The sequence below is a fragment of the Girardinichthys multiradiatus genome, chromosome 3 (assembly GCF_021462225.1).
Source record: "Girardinichthys multiradiatus isolate DD_20200921_A chromosome 3, DD_fGirMul_XY1, whole genome shotgun sequence".
Classification (NCBI taxonomy): Eukaryota; Metazoa; Chordata; class Actinopteri; order Cyprinodontiformes; family Goodeidae; genus Girardinichthys; species Girardinichthys multiradiatus.
The window spans coordinates 15515889-15541942 of record NC_061796.1 but is presented as its reverse complement, the minus strand read 5'-3'; the positions used below and the strand labels follow the sequence as shown (position 1 = coordinate 15541942).

Genomic DNA, 26054 nt, shown 5'->3' with positions numbered 1-26054 from the left:
AAAATAGCTCAGTTTGGATTGACAGTCGTCCTAGGTCTGGATGTTGACTGGGCCATTCTAACACATGAATATGCTTGGATCTAAATCACTCCATTGTAGCTCAAGCTGTATCGTTAGCATTGTCCTGCTGGAAGGTGACCATAAACCCCAGTCCTCACTCCTTTGTAACAGGTTTTCTTCCAGGATTGAACTGTATTTAGCTCCATCCACCTCCTTGCTAAAATAAAAAGTGTCTCCACAGATTGATGCTGCCATGACCATGTTTCACTGTGGCTGGTGTGTTCAGGTAGATGTGCAATGTTAGTTCTTCTCCAGTTTTTTACATGCTGACCAAAAATTTCAATTTTGGTGTCTTCTGACCAAGGTTCTTTCCTCCACATTTGTATACCCTGCATGTTATGTGGTAAATTATAAATGACACTTTTTGTGACATTTTTCTAACCATTCTTCAGTAAAGGCCTGACTTGTGTAGTGCAATACTAATAGTGTTGCTAATAGCAGATTCTCCCACCTGAGCTGTGGATCTCTGCAGCTCCCAGGGTTACTATGGGTTACCTCTGTTTGGTGGTCATTTACCCCCTTGCACAGTACAGGGGGGTGGATACAAATGCATGCCACACATTTGAGATTGAGAACTGTGAAAACTGTGTACCGTTTTCCTTTTACTTTACAATTATGTACTACTTTGTGTATTTGCAGCACATACATTACCCCAAAAATACACGGAACTGTGTGGCTGTAACATGTGTAAATGTCAAAGAGTTGTGAATATGTTGGCAAGGCAACATAGCTGCATGTCTTAACGCTCATGTTTCCAGCTCAGAAGTTGAGCTTCTTTTCTGCCAGAAAGGTTAAATATTAGCTTTGCTGGTGTCCACTGCAGCAGGAAGGGCCCAGTCCTGTGAAAAGGGCCCTTTGTGCCACTCTGGTTTTGTTGTGTGCCATGCAGGCCCAAGTCCATAGATGACCCTTGTTGTTTCTGCGCAGGCTTGGTTGAGGCAGATGCGAAGCAGAACAATGGCAGCATCTCGGAGAACCCGGCGGTGACTGACTCCGCAGGCGCTGAAGGCCCCCGCCAGCCCTGGACCCCCGCCAGCACAGCTGACCCTGACGCCGCCACACCACGCCCCCACCTGGTCCGCCTCTTCTCCCGAGATGCCCCGGGCAGGGAGGACAACACCTTCAAAGAGCGACCCTCGGAATCGGACGAGCTGCAGACCATCCAAGAGCACAGCGGAGCGGCTTCAGAGTGCGGGTCGGAGAGCCCCGAGCAGGACTTAGAATAGGCTGACTTTTTTTTTGTTCCTTCCCTCTCCTTCCTTTTCTCTTTTTCCTCTTTTGAGCTTTGCTCTCTCATTAAAGGGAGAGACAAAAAAAATACATTCAACTAATACAAAAAAAACCGTCAAGCACTTCTACAACCATGGCATCTGCAAGCAGCTCTGCACAGGCTGCCTTTGGGCTGGGCCGGAGAAAGAAGAACCCCGGGCTCCTGGATCAGATAGGAAAGTTCTTTGGAGGGGACAAGAAAAGGAAGGGCAAGGTGAGGAAGAAGGGAGGGTCTGGGTGGAAACATCTGACCCCTCTTATGTATCTCAGTTCATTCTGCTGATTCACTCCCAAAACCACTATTTTCTATGGACTCTTTGACACATTCTGTCAGAATTTCTTGCTTTATAATTTGTCATGTAGATTTGCATTAGTTTTACTGGTTTTTATGGTGAACCAAAGTGTGTCGTTATCCTGCAACTTAACTGGTTGATGTGTGTGGATTGGACACAGGATGGTGACTCATCAGAGAGGGTTTCCCTTGTTTTACATTCCATTAAGTCTGCGATTTTGTGTCATTTAACGTTTTCTTTGATAAAATGGTACTGATGCTTGTAGCATTTCTTCAGCTGAATAATGGCATAGCAATAGATGTGACGTTTTTGAGGTTAAAACATGAACATTTGTCAAACTAGAGAACAGCTGTGTTTCACTTCAGGTACCTCACTTCTTAATCCTAAATCTTAGGAGTGAATGTGTTTGTCATTAAGATGTGACACGAGCAGATTATTGTCGGATCTCTGCAGAGGGTTCAAACAGCACCTTCATCACTTTGATCCCTGAGCTTGTGGGAAAAGTCACCCCCAAGGGGGTACTTTGCTGGTGCTGATGGTGATAGCAGTCTGCTAGGTGACTTTCACTGCTAATGATCACATTATGTGTGAAACGATCAAAGAAAAATATTTATATTGTATTGTATACAGTATACTAGTTTACATTTATAATCCCTTGTTTTTGAAATTATAATAAAATATTCTTTAAAGAGAGAAATTATTAACTTTTTTTCTTGCAAACAAGTTGATTATGAGGAGTTTGAGTCTGTGTTGATTTCTGATTACTTTTTAATGTTATATTTGAAAAATGCCTGTTAAAATAGAAATGCAAACATCATTGTTCAGGCATAGTTAGTCAAAAAAATAAAACAAAATCCTACACTCCTGGCACGGACCGCTCTGCCAGTTAAGCTTCGACAGACTGGGATCTGCGTCCAGACATGATGGACTGCTTGGCCTGCTGTTCCTACTATTACGATCGGTCCGCTCTGCCCAGCTAGCTCTGCTGCGGTTCCTTCCAAATGGTCTGAGCGCCCAGTGGTGCTCTCCGGAGGCACAGCTGGTTCAGCAGGTCACATCCTGCAAGCAAAAATAGTTTCTCCGATTATAAGCCGCCTTCTAGGCATGGGCCGGTATGAGCATCACACTGTATGATAACCTGGAATAAAAAATGTTCTACCTTCAAAAATTAAAGTTTTAATACATAGATTTTAGCAAACATGTAGCATGAACATCCACTAACATAATGGATTAGTTGTTTTCATGCGTACTGTGCAGAATACAATGCATTTTGCCCTTTATAGAGTAACATGAGAGTATAAAAAGCTAATATCTGCTGGATAATTAGTCCTCAGGTAGCCAACCTGTAGTCAACTGCTTTACAGACCTGGCCAGTCATAGCTTGCCTCTGGCGCTTGGTTGCTACATGACTTTTTGAAAATGTTTCCAAGCAGATAAAATTGCCTTTCCTGTAAACGAGGGATACGTTTAGAAGCCTTTTTTAGCCAGCTGACTGGCAGTGCACAGCTGAGGGTGGGGGAGGAGATGTATAACATGTAATCTAATTGTTTTTTGTTTGAAACTGCTTGCCAACTGTAGTTTTAAAAACGCTTTCACTTTTAAAGCAGCGATGGGTGGGGCTCCTTTAGTTTCTACCCCTGGACCTTGTGTTTTACTTTTTAACTATGACAAAAACTTAGCAGCCTTTTTTTTCCAGCCACCTGAGCGGCAATGTGTGTCAACACTTTGGGGTGGGTCAGAGCTGATTTACTCTGTGCTCCATACGGCTGTAGAAAGTGATCACTCCAGCACATTTGACCGGCCCATGCCTAACTGCTTTCTTACCCAGCTAATCAGAGCGCCGCAGAAAACCCACTAAGCTTGAAAATATGCATTCCTCCCATGCCTTAATCTAGCATGTTAAGTAGGATTCAGGATTAAACTTATTTTCTATTTTCTTTCGCCTGCCCTGCTGATCAGTGACAGCTGCAGCCGAGACGTTCAGGGAAAAAGATCATCAGAACCACTTTGGAAACGTGCTTATTTTTGCCATAAACTGCATGTTGCTGTTCGTACCGATAAAGGTTTTATTTAAACATAAACAGATGGATATCGGTGGAGTTGTGTTCACCAAGGATTTGCCTTCAAGTTCTTAAATCTCAAGTCACTGACAGGTTCGCCCACTTCTGCTGCCTCTAGCAAATTAAATAAATAAAGCTGCACTATCTTCCTGCTGCAAACATTAACATCTCTAACAAGATTTAATCTAGGAGACAGATATTTTTGTTATCTCACCCTGTGCCACAGACACATCCTTCAACACACACTTTGACTTATAGGCTGCAGTATTAGTAAGAAAAGTTGCACCAGTGTTTGTCTCTAAATGACAAATAAGCATGTCTATTTTAGTGGTATTTAAATGCAAACTGGGCAGTTGGATACATATGGTTTCCTCTCTTTCTTTGTTTTTCCTTTAGCCACTTTAATGTCTTTTATTAAGAGACGTTTCGCTGAAGATGCAGGAAAACACAAAATAGCTGAAACATCTGCGGATATATCTGCCGCTGTGCGCCGATGAGTTTGTGAAGTTTATCAAAAGTGAAGACAGAGAAATAAAAGAATTTTAAAAACTTTTATTTATCTGCATCTTAATTAGGTAAATGGTACAGAGTTTGAGTCACATGATGAAACCCAGGATTGATTCCTGTATCCGTCAGGCTGTTTTTAGCTCTCCCACAGTTCTGTGATGCTGTATTCTAACCCCAGTGTCTTGGATGAGGAAGGGGATGGTCCCCTCTCTCATCAGTTTGCTCACCTCAGATTAAAATGTCTTTGACCCATTCTGTGAGCTGTTATTTCTGTTTTTGTTACGCCTTTTAACTCTGCTCTGGGTTCATGTAACTGTGTCTGTAGTAACCGGCGGTCTGTTCCTGATCTGATCCTGTTCTCAGCTGTTTTTTGGAATATTGCTTGATTAAAATTATTTACCAACATCCCCACTGCTCTCTTTGTTTTATTTTGCTTTGATTTGCACTCACCTTAATGTCTCTTGTGTTCTCTTGTTGTAAAGGAACGATAAAGATTTTAACATCCCTGCTAACAACCCCTCTAATTTCCATTTGCTAATGTTTTAAAGTGGTTTTTCGTTTGGTTTGAAGAAACATTTTCTTTGTTTCTTTGCCATCTTTATTGTTGAGTTCAAATATATTCTGTACTTCATAGCAAACAAAAATGAGTTATCAAAGTAGGCGTAATGGAAAGCAGAGCTATTGTTTATCTCCGCTCTGATAGACCTTGGCAATGGATGACTGCCTCGGTTTCTTTGTGTGAGCCTAAATATTAAATTGCCAAGAAACAGAAAACATTTGGAGCTGGGTTGCCAAAAGAGGGCAGAATTCTGGTATATGTTTCCCCAAAACGTGGGACCAGAAATTAATTCATTTGGACCTTTAATCAGAGAGAAATTGTAGGATTAGACCTATGTAGTTTGCAAGTCTGCTCATGTAAAAAGCAAGGTTTCCCACTCATTTCAACATTCATATATTAACGTCTATCACACATCAATCGAAAGCTCTAAACCCGGCTTTGTTGTCACGTCTGGGATGCACCAAGAAACATCAATAGTGCGGCAGTCATGGTAGTAGAAATCATTGCTGCATAATGATGAATTGCCAAGAAGTTAGAATTTATTTTAATGCAAATGTAATGCAAACAACAAATGACTCACACTGCTGAATTATTGCCTGCCCTTCTCTGCTTTATCAGTCACACTTGAAAGTAGTAAGAGTGTCCCAAGTTTTCAACAAAAGTGCTGTTATGGCTGCAGCATTTTCTTTCGGGTTTAGGTTATTCAACATGTATGAAAAAAAAGGAAAAAAAACCTTTAAATCTTATTTCTTTTAAGCGAAATGAGATTTAATGTAGTGTGGGACAGAAACAGAAGATCCTCCATTATCTAACAATAAACTAACACATGAATGGGCCAGCATGAGATTCTCCCTGTTGTCTTATATTGTTATATTAACACAAAGGCTTAAAACAAAATTGCATAACATGATATTATTGTATTTATGTAAAATAGTTTGTCAACCAACTCATGACTTGCCAACTAAAGTTTTAAAACAGCGTTATGTTAATAGAAGTGATGGTTGGGGTTTCTACTCCATAAATGTTTTTGCTGCAGGATGTATTAGTATTTTATGAATGAATGTGGAAAACCATAGCAGCCCTCTTTCAGCCATCTGACTGGAGAGTGCTGCAGAGTGCAGCAACAGGTGGAGGAGGGGCTGTGTTCCTTTTAACCAGAGAAAACTCTTGTAACCTGTTGCATGCATTTTTCCCACATCGTGTTAAAAAAAAAAGGTATAAACAGTTAGGGGAAGGTTCAGGATAAAAAAAAAGATGATGTATTTTCTTTGGCCTGTTCTGAGAAGCAGCTTTCTTTCAGCCAGCTGATGGGCAGTACACAGCAAAAGGTGAGGGAGGGGTAGTGCATTGTTACCAAGGAAACCTGTCGCACTCTCTTTGTCAACTTTAAACTGTTTGATTGTTATGATGGGAAATTGAAATGTCATTTAATTGTTGGAATGTTCAAAAGTTATTTCTATAAGCAGGCTGTAAGAAAAAATAAACTAAATAAATAATTTTCTGTTCACTCTGCTTAAAATCTAAAGCAACACCCGCCCTTCTACGTTTTTAACCTTTAGACAGGAGATGCATCTGCAAGGGTGTGAATTACTTTTTTTTTTGCTTTGGGTCCCAATTTCTTTGCAGCAGATTTTCTCTGTTTGTGGGTGGAACAAAATAAAAACATTGTGCAGAGTTAGGAGTCAGAGTAGAAAAGCTGATCCTCCTGTGTAAACAGCTATGATAGAACAGAGAAGCTGTGAGTGAGCAACTGAAGTGTGGAAACAATAATGTCTCCTGTTTGGAATGTCAGGGTAGCACAAAGTTTTGGGATGTTAGCTAAATATTATATTCCAGCCTCCCAGATATTCAGGGAGTGAAGATAGACTGAACTTGTATGAACCCAAAAGTCATCACCTTTTCTTTGGATTAAATATTACGAATCATTAATCATCATATTAAAACAGACTCCTGGTCAGCCTGTGACCTGTAACCTTTGTGCCGATGCTTGGTGACCATTAAACAGCTGGGATGCTGTGCAGGGAAAAGAGACCCTGTTCTAGGTTCTGGTTCATGGCTTTGCTTTTATCTGGTTTATCTCACGCAATCCTCCAAAAATACACTGTACATACATGTCTAACAAAAGGTGAACTAAACTGGTAGATCAGCTTATTATTTTAAATGGCTTAGCTGCATAGAGTCTACCTTTTTCGGATAAATAGTATACAAAGCATACGCTATGTAATCAAAAATTATCCCAGCCAGATTCTATAAATATCCCTTTAAAAATGTCCAAATATCCACAACATACAGTATAGACATGTCTCACACAAATAAGGCTGTTGGTGAATAAATACAGGAATGTTAGTTTATGAAAATCAAAACAGATTTTTCTTTGCTTTAGCATCAGAGGTTACTGATGGGAAAAAAGTGGGAAGCCATATCCCAGCAAAAAAGGAGCATTGGCATAATTGGGACTCCAATAGCATTTCAACACGAGACAGTTTCATATATAAAATAGTTTTAGAAATATATATACTAAGGAAAAATGTTCACAGTTACTGTAACAGTCACTTTAATGCCAATCTACTCATTTCTGCTGCTTGTGTCGGAGCTGGGTTTGCATTTGAAGCATATGTTTCTTAGATTAAGCAGTAATAACATTTTTAAGGGTTTTGCTTGTACACAAAACATTAAAGTCTGACTCTCCCAAGTTTTGTGTTTTATATTGTAAAAGGCTTTGCTAGAAGTGGGTCCCCAAATGAATTTTTCTTATGCCCAAAATAACCTTAGACCAGGCTTGTACTAAAAGGAATCTTTGGAAGAAAACCATCCTTCGGCAAGACAGTCTCAACTTCCTTTCATATTTGTATTTAGTTCCATTCATTTTCCAGCTTCCCTGTCCCTGCTGAAGAGAAGCAACCCCACAGCACCACGTTTCACATTGCAGATGATGTGTTTGGGGCACACATACCGTTACATGACCGTTACTCATGTAGGCTAAAAAGTTCAACTTTGGTCTCATCTGACCAGAGTCCCTTCCTACACCTCTTTGCTTGCTTGGCTGGTGGCAAACTGCACATGGGACTTCCTATGGCTTCCATTAAAGCCAGATTTATGAAGTGCATAACTTATAGTTTTGCTGTCACCAGATCGTCCCACCTGAGCTGTGTATGTTTTCAGTTTCTTCAAAGTTACCAGGGGCCTTTTGGCTGCTTCTCTGCTGTGCTCTTCTTTCACTTCGTGTTGGTTTAGGGGGAAGACCTTTTCTTGTTAGATTTGCAGTCGTTGTAGTCTTTCCACATTTGCATAACTGACTAAACCTTCTCCAAACGGTGTAATATTGTAATAGCAAGGAGATGTTATTTTATAATTTCTTGCTGTCATTTTCAGACTGTTTGCTTCCATCTAATTTCTGAACATGTTTGGAGCCAAAACAAATAGTTGTTTTGCCTTTCCCTTGTCTCGGAGCATTCCATTTTTCACTTCAAAGGTACAACTGATCTCAAATGACACGGCTTTTGGACAGTTCCCCCATCATTATTTAATGTCTCTTTCTCCTCTTCGCTCCCTCAAAACAAAGCACGGCAATCACTGAGGCAACTCTGTTTTCTCAGAGCTTTTCTTCTTTTATTTCCCATCATTTTCCACTTTTGCAGACCTAGCCATGTAGAAATATACAAAGATGCATGCAGAAGCGCAAGCTTACAGAAGAGAGCATCATTAAGGGGTCTCTACTGAACAGAGCTGAAGTTCACCCGAGGCAACGTAGCACTTGAAATAGTTGTAATAACAGGGTTTTTTTTTTTTTTTTTTCCTCGCTCCTTCCTTTGTATTTTACATCCTACTGTTTGTAGATCCACATTCAACATAGCCATAAAAGGTAGACCAGGTTGCAGATTGCATGTCTCATGATGTGTAGCAGAGATGGTGGTGCAAGTTCCCTACCTTGTTCTACTACCTTTTATATCTTTGATGTGAGGCAGCAGTGAGGTAATGGATCAGAACCATAACCCCCAAAACAAACTCATGCAGCCTGATGTCCAGGACTTCAGAGGACATTACATTGATTTTGTTGTGCACTCACCTTCAGCTCACACCACACTAAACTCAGCCTCCCCCTCACTGTCCGAAAATATCCGGAGATCAAGCAGACTTTCTTTTGTTCCTGAAATAGAGGTTCAGCTAAAACCTCGTTGAAACAGATTTAGGTCCCCACAACAGGACAAAAGTCCACACGTGTTCCTGTTCCATTAGAAAGGTCGGAAAAAGAAATGCATGAGGTGACATTAGGAAAAAGGCCTGAACCCACTGAGGAAGTGGAAATGAGCTGCTGCCGTGTGCAGCTTGCAGATGGGATTCAGCATTAGAGGTTTTATGTGTTACGCCTGATGTGTTTCTGTAATGTTTGCACAGGAAGGGATTTTTTTTTGTCCTCCTTTAGGCTCCAGTTTTTTCACTCAAGCAAAAAGTCTGACAATCAAACTTCAACCTGTTTCAGCTTTTCTGAACTAGGACTTGTGAAGCGTTTGGATTGGTCTTTTTATAATAAATGGACTCTTTGTTAAGTTCAACCCATCATCAAGAAAAGAGTGGTTATTTCACATGTTCAGTTGTACCAGTTCGATTCAATTTGAGGAAGTTGTGATCGAGTATTTGACAGTTAGCTGGGTGGATTTTCTCTGCTATTAATCTTACAGATTTAAATCAATTAATGGAAAGAAATTCTATTGAAAGCTACTGTGGCCACCAGCTTGTTTTACACCCCCCAGTCATTACAGAGAGGATCAAATGGAAAGCACACACCAGACATTAAAATAATTTTCCACAAGCAATGAGAGGCTTACTGGGTGGAAGTCAAAATCCAACCATAAGCCTATAGGTTAATCCCCCCTGGGTCCCTTGATGTATTTTTGGCATTTATTTTTTGCAAACCTTTGACTCTGTTTATGTCAGTTACATAAAAAAATCGGCCAGATTCTTTATTATGGGAGAGTTTGAAATTGATTTTTTATTATTTTTCTTTATTCAAGTCCTAATTGTGCCTTTTTAAACAAAAGAGCAATCTGTATCCTTTGGGGATTTCTCCATTCATTTTCCATTTTATAATACACAGCCATCATAATTTGATTTCAGTTTTAACTTTGTTTTCACTTCCTGATGTTAAAAATCAAGGAGACAATAACTCATAAAGGTTGTAAAGATTTGTTAGGTATGGGGATGGCTAAAGTTAATATTTGCATTCATGGAAGAAATATGTTGCCACATAATATTCCTATTGCAGAGGCCCAGAAGCATTGAACAAGCAAGGATAAAAAAGTGTAATTTGAAAAGTAAATATGACCTCCCAGAGAGTCCAGACTTAGAGCTTCTCTCTGTCCTTAAAGTCGACATCAGTGTTTGAACTTCGTGAAGATAGATGGATGAAGATCTGGGCCCTTGTAACCTGAATTTGACTGCACTGCATAATAAGGAGGATCAAATTGTGATGTATGCAATTAAATTGAATCTGTCTATATTATTGCATTGTTTGGTCATATATTTCTGTAAAATATACGACCTAAAATATAAAGAAGTTCCAATACAATGTAAAGTAAGAATGTTAAAGCAGAGGAAGCACGGAAAACACGGAAGTCCAAGCAGGGCTTCAATGCAGAACTTCCTAATTTACAAGTGAGCCTTAGACCAGTGGTTCCCAACCTTTTTTGACTTGTGTACTACCTGAGCCAATTCGTTATACCACGGGTACCCCCTCCAGTGTGTCCCCTAGAATTTTGGTGTTGGGGGTGGGGGGAGTTAACAGGAGGCAATATATTATACAGTATATATATATATATATATAGTAGATATATAAATATAAATATATATATATCTTTAGATATCTATATATATGAACGAATTGCCTGGTCTGATTGCAGTCTGTTTAAGCTATTTACATATTCAACAGAACTTTCCTAAGTAAAGAAAAAAACTGAAATCTACTTTGTTCATCTTCTATCTTCTGTATTTATATATAATTTATATATCTTTTTCTTTATCTGTTTTAACTGGCTCTCCATCATTCCCTATTTATCCATCTTTCTGTCTCTATCACATCTTTTATCTGTTTCTGTCTCTTCATCTTGTAATCTTTATATATTGTCTTTCTTTCTTTATCTATCAATCTGTCTGTCTAATTGATTGATTGATTGTCACTCTTATAGAGCCAGGGGTATTATTTCACCCCCAACAGCCAAGCCAGGTCAGAATCTTTATTCTGTGGTGACTGGACTTTAGCTGCGTGTCAAGAGGCAGTGAATGAAACACTTTGGCTATTTTTTGTACTTCTACCTTTGCCATATGTACCAGGTGTAAGAGAATTAGCTGCTGCTCGCAGGAGAGGAAGTGCTACCATCAAAACAAAACTCTGTGCTTTTAAAACCGCAGAAATCCTTGCCTGCTTTCCGGGTTTTAGCAGCATGTTTTTCTCTCCGCTGTTGGGTGCGTGTGTTCACCTGCTTGCGAGCGCACGTGAGTCAGCGTGTCAGCATTGACACAGAGTATGAGGAGTGTGTTTTCCTCCAGCCTTCGTCAAGTTTGGCCATATAAAGTAGAGTAGCGACGATGCAGGGACAGAAATTGCTCACGACGTGATCTGATAAAATGAATGATATCAACTGTGAAAACGTAGTATTACTACCTTGTTGGCGGGGCGGGGCGCCCCCCTTGGATAAGTCCTCAATAAACAGACATTTAAAAAAGTAATCAGCAACAGAACACTTAACAAAAATGATATTCAGTCTACCTATATCAGTCGGTTTTCATCATTTAACTGAGCTTTAGTATGACACCTGACCTTGCTTGTCCTTGATAAACTTTGATAGATCAGCAGAGTGGAAACAGCTGTTACTTCTCTCTCTCTCTCCCGGTAGTGGAGAGACATCACTGCTTTGGTCTTTCCCATCTGTAGTTGTTTTATTGTGCCTTTTTTGCTTTTTTGGCTGAAAAAAGGTACGTTTCCACGATGCCATGTGCTTACGTACCATTAAGGGTACGAGTATCCCCGGTTGGGAATCACTGCCTTACACCACTAGGACCACAAAGATCCTGTAGACCCTGTGCATCCAGAATGCGGATGAATAGAATTGAGGTTTATTCACCTTTCTGTTAACTCTGACAAGCTTCTCTTTCTCTACTGAACAAAAGCAAACCCACACCATGATGCTGCCACCACCAAACATTCAACCAAATCTGTTACTTTAATTAAACTCCATCATCAAATCATTTCTTAATCTTCTTTATGATTTCATTCCAAACCAATTCAGGTATTTCACTACATAACCTTATGTACACATTGCATCAGTCATGTTCTTTCTTTTTTGGATATAGGACAAGCAACAAATTCTCTTTTTGAAATTTCCTCATGAATTCTCATATTTCCTGGTAAAGATTTCCCTATTCCTCTTGTACCATAGCCAGTGTGTCACCCAGAAGAGGTTAAGACCACAGAGCTCATGTAACACGCAGGTCCACTGCTCCTCTGCTTCTCTTCCCAGGGTTCTTTCCGAGGTGCTCTCTCTCCAGCCCCTCAGAAAGCGTCTGCCACCTCGCCACGTAAACGCGGAGCAGAGAACGCCGTGGTCCATTTCTTCCGCACGATTGTGAGTAGTGAGCTTTACATTTCTAAGCATTTACAGACTCTCAGGTCAGAGGCTTCAAGAGCTCCAGCAACTGGCTTTTTCTCTCCTGTTTGTCTTCATTTGTCTCTTTGCTTCTGACTCTGGTCTCACCAACTCAAAACATCTTTACTCTCTGCTCTTAATTATTCCTCAGGTGTCCCCTGCCCCTCCTAAATCTAGGGTGAGTCTGCTTTACTTTTTGTTACATTACAATCATTCATTTAGAAAAAGCATCCTGTATTTTCCTGAAAGGTAAGTCATATAGTGCCAGTATTGATACCCCTTGTGCTTTCTCACATTTTGCCATACTACAGCCACAGGGTTCAACGTATTTTATTGGGATTTTATGAGACAGACTAATACAAAGAAAATGACATAGCTTTCAAATTTCTTTCATAAATATAAACCTGATAACTGTGGCGTCCATTTTTATTCAGGACCTGTTGGTAAATACTCAAAACCACCTATTGTTGCCGTTTAACAATAGTGTGATTTATGGTTTTGAGAAATGCCATTTTTTTTAGCAGGAAAGAATAAACTCAGTCTTTGAGAGTCTCCATGGCATTTTTCTGATGAAAATCAATCTATAAGACCTATAAGAAAGTTTTTTTTAAATAATTTTTTTAACATACATCATCACCAAATGTATGATCTGATGTACCACTTTCCAATGTGAGCATCTGCATTGTTCTTTATTCCTGCTCCCCATTGCGCATCTTATCCCACGTCCCTCATGAACCCCCTCTGCCTCCCTACCTTCCTCCCTCTGGACGAACTCAGCCACTCATCCCCTGTCCTTACCTTCCTTGTGTTTGAACTCAAACACATTGTTTTTTTTTTCCTCCTCCCTTCCATCTCTTGTTTCTCTGCACACCCAGTGGAGGGGACTAGCTGCCAAGATAGGCCTGGTAGGTGGTTTGAAAATGGCCGAAAGAAAAGATAGAGATAAAAAAAGAATCATGCTTTATTAAAACTTACAGTATCAAGTCAGTCATCTTTGACACTGGTGTCTCTTTTTACATTTGCTCTCCATCATCCACTTAAGTCTTCCTAATCTTTCCATACATCAGAGATAAAACCCTAATCACAGACTCTGGTGAAACATTACCATGGCCGTTCTGTGACTTGTGCACGCTCATGTCTCCACATACTGAGTGCACATTAGAACTTTAATGATAACACCAGCATTACTCGCCTCTTCATGGTACTTATATCATCCTAAAGGTTCTTCTGTGGCTGACAGAAGGCTGCTCTTTGCCTCCATTTGCAGCATCACCAGCACATGATCTAACATTGTTGTGCTTGTGTGGCTCCAGACAGATAGCTGTGGATTAAACAGATAATAGAGACATCACTAAGGGACTAAAAAAGATATTTGCACAGGCAGAAAACTAGAGAGAAAGAATTGTGCACACTCTTTATCTCACAGCGCATTATTTACCTTCTAATAATTACCCATAAATCTATTTATAGATTTATATTATAATTTTTTCTTTTTTTAATGTCACTTGATATATGAAAGAAAGTTAACTTTCGCTTGCATTAGAAATGTGCACTTTTCGATAGTTTCAGCTCGTCTGGTTCTGATCTACTCAGAAATCACAAACAAACAGATTTATTTTGGCTTTTCAAAGGTTGTCATATTACAGGGCAGTTTTTAAATTTTTTTTAATAAATGAAATAAAAGCATAAAAGATTGGTTTTACCCGTTGTTGTTACTCTTATTTTATTCACAGTCCCTTAGTGCTTCTCTGCCCATACAAACTCTTAAACTAAATTACAAAAAATGTTTGTATTCATGTGCAGCTCAGTGAATTAGCATATCATTGAAAAGAGATTTTACTTATTCCGTTCAAAAACTGAAGCCCCTAAAAATATCTTTGTTTTTTCATGTGAATGGCTGTATCACAAGAACAGTACTTTATACTCTTTAAAGAAAACATACAGGTCCTATAAAAGTGGGGGGCTTTTAATTTGTTAGATTTTCATGTAGACAACAAATATATAACTACTATGACCCTGTGTTGTTAGGACACCTAAACTGAATCCAACCCAGGAGCCCGCAGTCTGCTGAAACCATCCCTGATGGAAGTGATGGTTGCCTTAACAGGGGCCGTCAGCTCATCTGCATGGTCTGGTCTGGTGTCTCTCATCTTCCTCTTGACAATACTCCATATATGGGGTGTAGGTCAGGCATGTTTTCTTGCCAGTAAAGTACAGCATAAAGTACTTACTCTCTTTATCCTAAATTCTTTGATGGGCTTGTCTTCACAGTCTTCTTAAGGATCTGGCTATCCATGTTGCTTGTGCACACAGGAAGTTTAGTCCTACCACTAAACTTCCTATTATTATAGTTGGATATGGCACTATGTGAACAGCCTTCTTCTTAAGCAAGACCATTTGTTGCTTACCCTCCTTGGTAAGGGTGTCTCTGGTTATCTGCTTGACAGTTGTCAAGTAAGCATTCCTCCCCTTGATTGTCTAGGCAATAAATAACATTTCCAGATAAAAAAATTAAATAATAATTATTGATCCTATCTAATATTCAAATTTTCTGGGAAACTGAATTTTGGGTTTTCATCAGCTGTAAGCCATAATCATTGAAATTAACAGAAATGAACGCTTGAAATACATCACTCTATGTGTCATAATTCTATATATGAGTTTAACTTTTTGAACTGGATTACAGAAATAAATTATTCAAATGTCTTGAGATGCACCTGTGTTCTTGTCAATGTAAAACGCTTTATTCTTCACGTAGTGTCGACCGATTCATTAAAGTATGCACAGATGATAATGCATACAACCCCAATTCCTATGAAGTTGGCACGTTATTTAAAACGTAAATAAAAACACAATATAATGATTTGAAAAATCCTGTTCAAGCTTGTAGGTGGAAATCTTTCCCATTTTTGCTTGACGTACAACTTCAGTTGCTCAACAGTACGGGATCTCCGTGGTCGTGTTTAGAGCTTCATAAAGCGCCACACATTTTCCATAGGAGACAGGTCTGGTAGGTAGGCCAGTCTAGTACTATGAAGCTATATGTTGTTGGAACACCTGCAGAATGTGGCTTGGCATTGTCTTGCTGAAATAAGAAGGGACGACTCTGAAAAATACTTTGCCTGGATGGCAGGATACAGTATGTTGCTCCAATATCTGTATGTACCTTTCAGCATTAATGGTGCCTTCACAGATGCAGTGCAAGTTACCCATGTCATGGACACTAACACCCCTCATACATCACAGATGCTGGCGTTTGAACTTTGTCCTGATAGCAATCTGGTTCTGCCTCTCCTATTTGGTCCGAAGGATGCGATATGCATAATTTTCAAAAACAATTTGAAATGTGGACTCTTCAGACCAAAGCACACTTTCCACTTTGCATCAGTCTATCTCAGATGAGCTCGGGTCCAGAGGAGGCGGCAGCATTTAGGGTTAATATCATCTTTTAATGATATTATGGACTACCTTTTAGCCATCACTGGGTAAAAGGTAGATGAGGACTGTAAATTCCTTGCAATTGTTAGTTGAGAAATGTTGTTCTTAAACTGTTGGACTATTTGCTCATGCAGTTATTCGCAAATTGGTGAACCTCAACCCATCCTAGCTTCTGAACAACTGAGCTTTTTGAGACACTTCTTTTATCTCCAGTCATGACACTCACCTGTTTGCAATTTACCTGTTTACCTGTGGAACGTTCCAAACATGTTTTTTGAGCATTCCTCAACTTTCCCAGTCTTCTGTTGTTCCTGTCTCAGCTTTTTTGGAACGTGTTGCAAGGATCAAATTTAAAATGAGTGAATATTTGCAGAGAAAAACATAAAGTTTATCAGTGTGAACAATAAATACCTTGTCTTTGTTTTGTATTTAATTGCGTTTAGGTTGAACAGGACTAGGTTGAACTGTTGTTATTGACATTATACAGTGTCTCAACTTTACCGGAATTGGGGTTGTAAATTAAAATACATGCCAGAACATGTAATTAAAAGAAACAAATTTTCTGAGAGGAGATTCTGTCCTTTCTTTCAGCTTTATTAGTACGTTTTCAGCTAATTGTATAAACCAAAAACCTTTCCAGTTTATTCCTCCTTTGCAGCCTCCAACTCATGCATAATTCAAACATTATGAAATGATAAAGGAGCACAATGCAATCATTCTGTTAATTCAGGGCACAGTTGGATTTCACCCTAATCTATAACCTAAGCTGATGAAGAACCCAAAGTCCATCACTCCTGAGAGTATTCTGGTGAAGGATCAGTCCTTTATACTATCTAGCAGCTTTCTGAATATTCTTAAACTCTGGGTTGAACTATGAATCAATCCATGGTTGTCAGCCACATCTCAGTCCCTTAATGATGTGTAAAATACTTTTTAACATGCCTAAATGCCTCTTCTTTTCCTTCTGCCAGGGCCACCAGAAGTCAAGCAAGAAGGCCAGTGCAGGGGATGGCAAAGGCACCCTGACTAGAATCTTCAAAATGGTAAAAAGAAGAGAAGTCTTTGTTTTTTTTTTCTCTCTTTTCTAACTGCTTATTGAATCCAACTTATGATTTCTTTTCACTGCTCTTTCCTGGTTATAAAAGCTTTAGGTAAATAGTTTTGTTGCCTAATGATGTTCCTGCCTCTGTCTTTCCATTTTCTTTTCTTCCTCAGTGATGATTTCGACAGCAAAGTGAGTAAATACTGTGTGATAGAGGGATACTTACGCTTAACTCGCTGTGCATTTGTTCAGCATTGATTCGCTTGGAAAATATCATGTCGTTGCTACAGCAACCAGAAGCAGAATAACAAGAGGCTTTTAGACACAATTTTGATTATTACGCACATTTTAAGCTTTATGGCATCGCTGATATAATCATGCTGAAAGATGTAGGTTCCAGTTCTGTTTAGGATCCACTGGCTGCAGATAACAAACCGCTTCTTCACTATGGAGGGAGGGTCGGCTGCTGCATTGCTAATGCGCATTTATAAATTTATATTATTCTGCACAGGTATTCATCATTTCTACAAATGCTGGTAGAATGCTTATTTTATGTTAGTCTTTTATCTGCACAATATTTTCCTTAGATTTTGTTTTTGCCTATTGGTTAACAAAAGCCCAAAGGGAAGGTCTTAGACCTTAGTTTTGGATGTCCAGTTTTTGCCTAAGACCTGTAATTATTAGAGTTCACAATATGACTTTAAGTCTTTCTACCATGAGCCCTCATTAAATATTTATTTTAGCAGCAGAAACAACTTCACACTATGTCTGTGAACGAGCAGTTTTACTAAAAAGAAACTCAAGAGCCTCTTGATGCTTTTTCTAAATATTAACCGTTAGTGTGGCTAGCATCATTAAAACAACAGTCGCTATGGGAATATGTAAAGGGAATATAGATTCTTACCTTTACTCTATATTTCCTAAAAGGCTGCTAATGTATTTGAAATAAATAAACAGAACATTGCTCTCTCCTACAGCTTGAATGAACTGCCGACATGTTTCTATGTGTTGTAGAAAATATTTTAATTAATTTGATCACTCATTTCAATCGACGGATTCTTATGTAATCTCTTGTCAAGGCAGGGGCAAAAATATAGAACTTTGTTAATAAGTGGTAAAGGGCCAATATGAACAAACCTCATTAGCCTGAAAGCCAAATAAGCTAATTATTCAAACAAAAGAAACACTAACTTTGCCCGTATCCATGGAAACCAATTTCCATTCTTAACACAAAGCATCTAAAAGCTCTAAATATAAACAATAAAAAACATGCCAGTTGCTATTAAGGGCTCCATATAAACATGAGTGTAAATCTAACTGACCTGCAGCCAAACAATAACTATATTCATCCATTTATCCCTCCTATCAATGGGTAAGAAGTTGAAATACTAGCAATAATTCACCTGTCAAATACAGAGGGGGATGTAAAAAGCTGAAACGACTTTGCACAGGTGGATGATTTAAATCCAGGAATGACTTGCTGATGCAAACTGTGAAAGCTCCCTCACTGAATTCTCGTGGCCTTCAACAATCAGCCAACTTTTCATATCATCATAAGCATTTACGTCAGCCTGTCAAATTTATGAGCGCCTGTCTCTTTACGCTACACAGAATCTCCTCCTAAGCTTTTGTTTTAAAGCCGCTCTGATTGTACCGTAGATCAGTTTACCAAATCACCGGAGCAGAGAGAAATCCAAATTTCCTAAGGGCTCTATCTTTATAGTAGAAGCTAAACTACTGCATCTGAGCTAAAAGAGAATAAAATAAATCTGAAGATGGAGGATCTCTGGGATACTTTTTTTAGTTTCTCTAATTCAGCTAATTGGTGTGGACTCAGAGGTGTTGAGTCATTCATTCCATTTCTCCCACATAATCCAAACACAAATAAGGATGCAGCCCGATCCAGTCATTATTGTTTCACAATTTCATTTTCAGTGCCAGATTTAACTCCAAGTACTGTAGCTTTTAAATCCTTTTTCTTCTGGACAGTTAATGGATTCTAGATAAAACGTCTGGAATAAAAGCTCGGTCTTCAGCTCTTGCTCTGGGATGAGAACAAACATTCCACAATATGGATTATTTTCTTAAGCAATTCATAAAGATTTGTCTCATTGTATAATGTGTCTGCTTTTCAGAGACTTGCCTCTTATTGTCATTCTGAATTTTTGTGAAAGTGTGTTTATGAAACAGCACAGCCTTGAGGGATGAGAAAAGAAAGATAAAAACACAGAAACTTATAATATAATATACCAACTTTATAAGTTGCTCAGTTAGACATAATTTTTACTTGTGCTTTAAATATCGGTTCTGTAATAAACTTTGCCAGAATACCTCTTCAGTCAGATCCAATACCATTCCAGGGTACAAATACATATCTGAAGTGCTCCTGGGTCATGCGACTAAATTGCTCCAAACCTGTGAAGTGATCTCTAGAACATACTCCTTATTAACTTCACTTTGTAATTTTAAAAACAGCTTCAGTAGAACAGTGTCACTGATTTAATTCAGTCAGTCATTTTCTACCACTTATTCCACAGTGGTGCCTATCTCTAGCAATCTACGAGTGGGAGGCGGGGTACACCCTGGACAGGTCGCCTATCCATCGCAGGGCAACACACAAACAACCATTCATACATACACCTAATTTAGAGAGACCAATTAACCTAACAGGCATGTCTTTGGACTGTGGGAGTACCTGGTGAGAACCCACGCATACATGGGGAGAACATGCAAACTCCATGCAGAAAGACCCCTGGCCAGGAATTGAACCCAGAACCTTTTTGCTGCAAGGCAACAGGGCTACCAACTGCGCCACCATGCAGCCGTGATTTAATTAATACGTTTTTAATTAAAAAGTCATAAATAATAACGTTTTCTTTCAGCTTTGTGTTTTTCAGTAAATATACCGAGTCAATTTTGCTGCTTGTCTTGATCAGGACTCTGTGACATCTAAATGGGACATTCCTTGTTTGGTAAAATGAAGTAAAGTATTTTTGCATTTACAGATATGCCCAAAAATATTTGGACCGCTGACCACAGATTAGCTGGTCCTGGAGTTTGAAGCTAACGGTTTTGGCACAAGCCACTTTAAACTCATGTCACCTTTGCAGCATCATTACAAGTCGGAAAGTAAGGGCAACAAGACCATACCAGGCTTTCGCATTCAAGATGGCTGCTACTCGCATCAATAATAGAAAAACTGTCTTACTTTGACTGTTTTTAGCAGTTCTTTATTATTTATGTAACATTTAGTCAGTTGTACCCGTACTAATTTACAGTGTTTGTAAGACGACATGTTTCAACACTGTTCATAAGCACAAAATACCGCATAAAACCGTCCAGTTCATTGTCATTGTTATAATTGTAACACTGCTGTTACAGTTGCTAGCAATACAAACGAAAACAAGCAGGAAACTGGAACGCTACAACTACGAGATGACTTAAACTCAGACATCCCAGTTCAGTCTTCCGAGGTTAATGGAACACAGCACAAGTTTGCAGCAAAAACAAAGGTAGGAGGCAGCGCGCCACTAATAATTGTCCTGGGTGAAACGTGCTGACATGGCAACATTTATTGCATTTCTTTTCAAAGTAACTACCTACAGTAATAGAGAAGTACAGAAGAGTAAAAAGAAAAAAAAAAACATTTACTTAAGCTACTATAATATTTTTACTCTGAAAGTTACTTTGACTGGAAATAATTGACATGTTTGGTTCTCAGTTCACATTTCATACAGGAAGTCCATTAGTGGGGCACCGCCTCCTACCCCCATTTCCCCAATAATAGTGCGTTCCATTTGTACTTGGAAGTCGGAATTTCTAACCCCCGAGTAGATAATTTCAACTGGAATGCACCCCAAAGTTGGAATTACGAGTGGGAAAGTCGGGGCAACACGAGCATACCCGACTTTCGCATTCAAGATGGCTGCTACTCGCATCAATAGTAGTAAAACCTTCTTACATTGACTGTTTTTAGCAGTTCTTTATTATTTATGTAACATTTAGTCAGTTGTACACATACTACTTTTCAGTGTTTACAAGACAAGATGTTTCAACGCTGTTTTTATGCACGGAATACCATGTTAAACAATGTTATTGTCATTGTTATTGTTGTAAGACTGCCGTTGCAGTTGCTCGCAAAATGAATGAAAACAAGCAGGAAACTGAAACGCTACACAATTCGGAGTTGACATAAGCTCTGACTTCCCAGTTCCAACTTCCACGGTGTGTAAATAATCATGCATTTTGGGGTTAGAGTCACTTCAAGATGGCACAAATCCACTTTGGTCTAGTCCCTTTTGGACGAGCTGAGATTTATAATGATTTAAGATACCAAGAGTGTTTTCTCCTGCATGCATCATATCATTTGCTTATAATTTGGTCTAGTTCAATCTTGACTATACCTTTAAGTCCTTCCTTTATTATGATATACTTAAAGTTGAATGAGAGCTCTTTTCCTTGCAGTGATTCCAGATAATGCTAATTAATTAAGATCTTATGTCTCATTTTTAGGCAAAGAGCTCCTGAGGTTTTTAGTTTCTAAACAATACAGCTAATCCAGTTAATACATTCATTTTGCCTCTGAGAGGTTTGTTTTTGAATATAATTATGTTAAATAATATCTGCTCTCTGCAGACATCTGGCCTCAGGAAGGGTTTGATTTGTGCCCCCAAATAATACAAAAAATCATGTTTGTACGTTCTGAGAGGGGCGTTTGTTTTCAGTCCAGAGAAGAACAGGGCCTGGGATCAATTATGGCAATGCTCCTGGCAGGGGTTCCTGCATCTGCCAGAGTACTCCATTGTTTTTCTTGAATAGTAAACAGCTTGTATTTGATTTCCAACTTTTAATAAAATATATAAATACATTTGAATGTTATTAACCTATGATATGTGCTGCACCTATTCGATGCAGCAACTTAGTCATGGAATATGTTGCAAGATTCGCTTCATGAAGATCTAGCCTTTTATTCCCCATGGCTGAATTCAAAACCCTTCCTTAAACTTTTTTAGCTGAATAATAAACCTGTTATGCTTTAATCCTTTACTGAGTATACAGTGTGTGTGTGCCTCTCGGTCTTCTTCAATAAAAACATTTGATCTCAAGATCAGGAGAAGCAGACATCGGATATGTCTGATACTGTCTGTGAGGAGTTTTTAAGTACCTTAAATTTCATCTTTACCTGTAGTCACTTTGTCTTATGTAATAATATATTGAGATGTTTTGCCTTTAAAATTATTATCTGATTTAGGAAATCCTGGAAATTGCACACAATTTTACTAACTTGGTTATTTTCAACATGAAATACAGGTGAAAATATTTACATACACTATATAAAAAGAAGCAAAAGCTTTTTTTCCTGACATGTCTGACATTAGGTCAAGCAAGACAGTTCCAGTTTTAGGTCAGTTAGGATTACCAAAGTTATTATTAAAGCAATAAGAGAAAAAGGGGGAAGACTGTAAAAACCTTCCTAAGTGGGAGGTACGGGAGAGGCAGTATCATGTTGTGGGGCTGTTTTGCTGCAAAAGGGAGTGGTGCACATCACAAAATAGATTGCATCTTGAGATGTTTGGCTTGGGCACAAATGGGTCTTCAAGATGATCTATGACACAAACCATGCTGCTAAATTTGTTACAAAGTGACTAAAGGACAGCAGAGTCAGTATTTTAGAGTCCATTCAATTGACACTTTGTGACCACAGCTGAAAAGGTGTATATGAGCAAACCTGACAAAATTACAGCAATCTAATGTGAGAAACTTCAACCAGGATACCTTTAATGTTTGACCCAGGCCAATGTATGTACTTTTCCAAATATGAAGAAAGTAAAAAAACAAATAAATCTGTTCTTTGTTTTTCTAGCATTGAACAAACAGTAATAATTTAGGTAATTCCAATTGTCCTAGAAAAACAAAACAATCTTTCATAACCATAACTGTCCGGCAGCAAGGTTATGGTTTTATACAGTGTATGTAAAAATCTGGATTCGGCAGTAACTGCTCCAACTGCACTGTGAACCTATTATCTCATTCAGATAATATGAATGAACAAACTAATGAAGCACAAAAGAAACATGACATGTTCTTGGGAAGGCAATAATGTATCCAAATATCTTTTACTGGGGAATGACTCCAAACAATCACCATTAGCAGAAAAGACTTGAAGCATTGCTGGAAATAATAACCTGCATTTATCAGTTACTTCACATGTTTTCTGCTCTGCCAGAATTGCTGGCAGGCCTTTCTAAAAACTGACCACAGAGGTGATGCTTCTCATCACATAATGAAGAAAACGGACCAGACTAACACAAAGCAGTGTTTTAAGGTGAGACTAGAGCTCCGCTCTTGCACATACTGATCAGGTATGTCTTGTCTGTTTCACAGGGTAGCAGGAGTGCTTCTCCAGCCAAACGCTGAAGGGCCCCCTCGTCAACCCCTTCCAACAACAAGAGGGTGGATGTTTAAGAGCCCATCAGGGAGGGGGTAAAAAGGAGGATATCTTGTCATCCCCTGAAACTGAGCTGCCTTTTTTAACAACTTAATGTTTGCTCCCCCTCCGCCCACCCGCTCATTTGGCTGATAGACAGCAACACAATCTCTCCTTGCCCCTTGCCAACCATCATGCAAAGTGTGTGCCAGTGTGAAGTATCTGAGATCCTGAAGCAGCTTATGTGTGCACCCTGAATGACCCCCCCCCCCCCCTAACCTCTTCTCTATGTGTACAGTTTAAGTTTCTGTCTCATCTGTGTTGCTTTCCTAACAGAAAGGTGGCTAAACTGAAGTAAGCCTGGAGCAGCTGAGGGTATAGGCCGGTGCAAGTACCACTGACTTGACCGTTGTTGCCGCTTGCTGATTGGTTGAGAAGACCAGGTCGCTTCTGGGTTAGAAAAGATCGGTTTTCTGTCTTGTCTCTGTCTGCGTCACTCCCTCAAACCTTTTTTCTGAGCGTGGCTTTGTCAACAACTTAACACTTGTTTTTTTATTAGGGTTATCTTTATTTTCACGTGTTTCCCTTCTTCTTGTTTGAAGCGTCCTGTTATGAATATGTTTTTCACCAACTAGGCTGGCGGGTAGCTTTGTGCAAGAAAAAAAGATGTACATTTTCTCTTTAGTTCACTAATGATTGACTTTTTTTCCGTGTCTATAACCACATCATGTGATAGTGACGTTTCCAACATTAAAAACCAAATCTGAACCCTGATGTTGCAGATGTGCTTAATGCTTTAATGTAGTCAGCTGTCAATTGTTGGCCTTTTTTCTATCACACACTTAGAGCTAAATTCAGTTCTGAAACTGTGCCTTTCCTCCTGACTGCCAAAAAACCAATTAGCTGTGTTTCCTTCTGGTGAATAAACAAACAAGAAAGGTGCTCTGTGATTAACTCTGTAATGACACAATGTAAGACTTTTCCCCTGAGAATGTGCAAGATTTGTGTAAAAAAGATTAAAAAAAACAAAGATCAATGATTAAAAAAAAAGCTCCATCCATTTTGTTGCTTGAGCCTTATGTGAGTTCAGTGCGTTTCTTTCTTTTGCTGAATGGATCCCAGGAATGAATGTAAACAAGCTCCTCATTACTGTATGCGTAGCCTCTTAACTGAACATTAAAAAATAAAAAATAAACCAACCGTCTGTGTTTTCAGAGTCAGATTTTTTTTCCCCCATCTCCTAACATGACTGGCAGCAAATGAATCCAAACTACAGAGCGACAAGAAGTGGTATTACTGGGTCGGGTCAAGGCAAACAAACGTAGACATATTTTCTTTTATACAGCCAGAGTGCATGAATCATGAGGTACAGTGCCTTGCGAAAGTATTCACCCTCCTTGAACTTTTCAACCTCTTGCCACATTTCAGGCTTCAAACATAAAGATATAAAATTCTAATTTTTTGAGACGAATCAACAACAAGTGGGACACAATCGTGAAGTGGAATGAAATTTATTGGATGTGTCAATCTTTTTTAACAAATAAAAAACTGAAAAGTGGGGCGTGCAATATTATTCGGCCCCCTTGCATTAAAACTTTGTAGCTTCACCCTTTGCTCCAATTACAGCTGCAAGTCGCTTGGGGTATGTCTCTATCAGTTGTGCACATCGAGAAACTGGAAGTCTTGCCCATTCTTCCTTGCAAAACAGCTGGAGCTCAGTGAGGTTGGATGGAGAGCGTTCATGAACAGCAGGTGTGTCTCCCAGGTGGCTGGTGGCAAACTTTAAACGATACTTTTTATGGATATCTTTGAGAAATGGCTTTCTTCTTGCCACTCTTCCATAAAGGCCAGATTTGTGCAGCGTACGACTGATTGTTGTCCTATGGACAGACTCTCCCACCTCAGCTGTAGATCTCTGCAGTTCATCCAGAGTGATCATGGGCCTCTTGGCTGCATCTCTGATCAGTCTTCTCCTTGTTCGAGATGAAAGTTTAGAGGGACGGCCGGGTCTTGGTAGATTTGCAGTGGTCTGATACTTCTTCCATTTCAATTTGATTGCTTTCACAGTGCTCCTTGGGATGTTTAAAGCTTGGGAAATCTTTTTGTATCCAAATCCAGCTTTAAACTTCTCCACAACAGTATCTCGGACCTGCCTGGTGTGTTACTTGGTCTTCATGATGCTCTCTGCACTTTGAACAGAACCCTGAGACTATCACAGAGCAGGTGCTTTTATACGGAGACTTGATTACACACAGGTGGATTCTATTTATCATCATCAGTCATTTGGGACAACATTGGATCATTCAGAGATCCTCACTGAACTTCTGGAGTGAGTTTGCTGCACTGAAAGTAAAGGGGCCGAATAATATTGCACATCCCACTTTTCAGTTTATTTGTTAAAAAAAGTTTGACACATCCAATAAATTTCATTCCACTTCACGATTGTGTCCCACTTGTTGATTCTTCACAAAAAAGTTGAATTTTATATCTTTGTTTGAAGCCTGAAATGTGGCAAAAGGTTGAAAAGTTCAAGGAGGCCGAGTACTTTTGCAAGGCACTGTAATCACTATTCATGCCAAGTTTTCCCAGCTGGAGTAGATGAAGGACCTACTATTCTGGCTAAAGAATAATCAGGGGATATGCATTTTCATGTCATCTTGTACAAAGGCTCCCTGTGGAGGTGGAGGTGCTAGTTGAAATTAAATCCCTACTGCCAAAAACATAAGCCACTCCAGTTCAAATTAATCACAAGGTAGATC

At 39.2% G+C, this 26054-nt stretch overlaps 2 protein-coding genes across 5 annotated transcripts in view; both read left to right on the top strand.

Moving 5' to 3' along the window:
- The window catches only part of LOC124865154 (myelin basic protein-like), a 97231-nt gene extending 95945 nt beyond the window's left edge, over positions 1-1286 (top strand). The window contains exon 4 of the mRNA XM_047360123.1: positions 988-1286. Coding sequence (XP_047216079.1) covers positions 988-1286 — 299 coding nt within the window. The remainder of the gene's footprint in view (positions 1-987) is intronic.
- Positions 1278-24495, top strand: LOC124865164 (myelin basic protein-like). 4 transcript variants are annotated; one of them, XM_047360138.1, is made up of 7 exons: positions 1278-1543; positions 12263-12367; positions 12540-12566; positions 13264-13293; positions 16798-16869; positions 17042-17060; positions 23253-24495. In XM_047360138.1, exons 1-6 carry the CDS (start codon positions 1424-1426, stop codon positions 17042-17044), a joined length of 357 nt encoding a protein of 118 aa, XP_047216094.1. In that variant the 5' UTR covers positions 1278-1423; the 3' UTR covers positions 17045-17060; positions 23253-24495. The 4 variants fall into 4 exon arrangements, with proteins under 4 accessions (XP_047216094.1, XP_047216106.1, XP_047216088.1 ...); XM_047360150.1 differs by lacking the exon at positions 13264-13293; XM_047360132.1 differs by lacking the exon at positions 17042-17060.
- The last annotated feature ends 1559 nt before the right edge of the window (positions 24496-26054 follow it).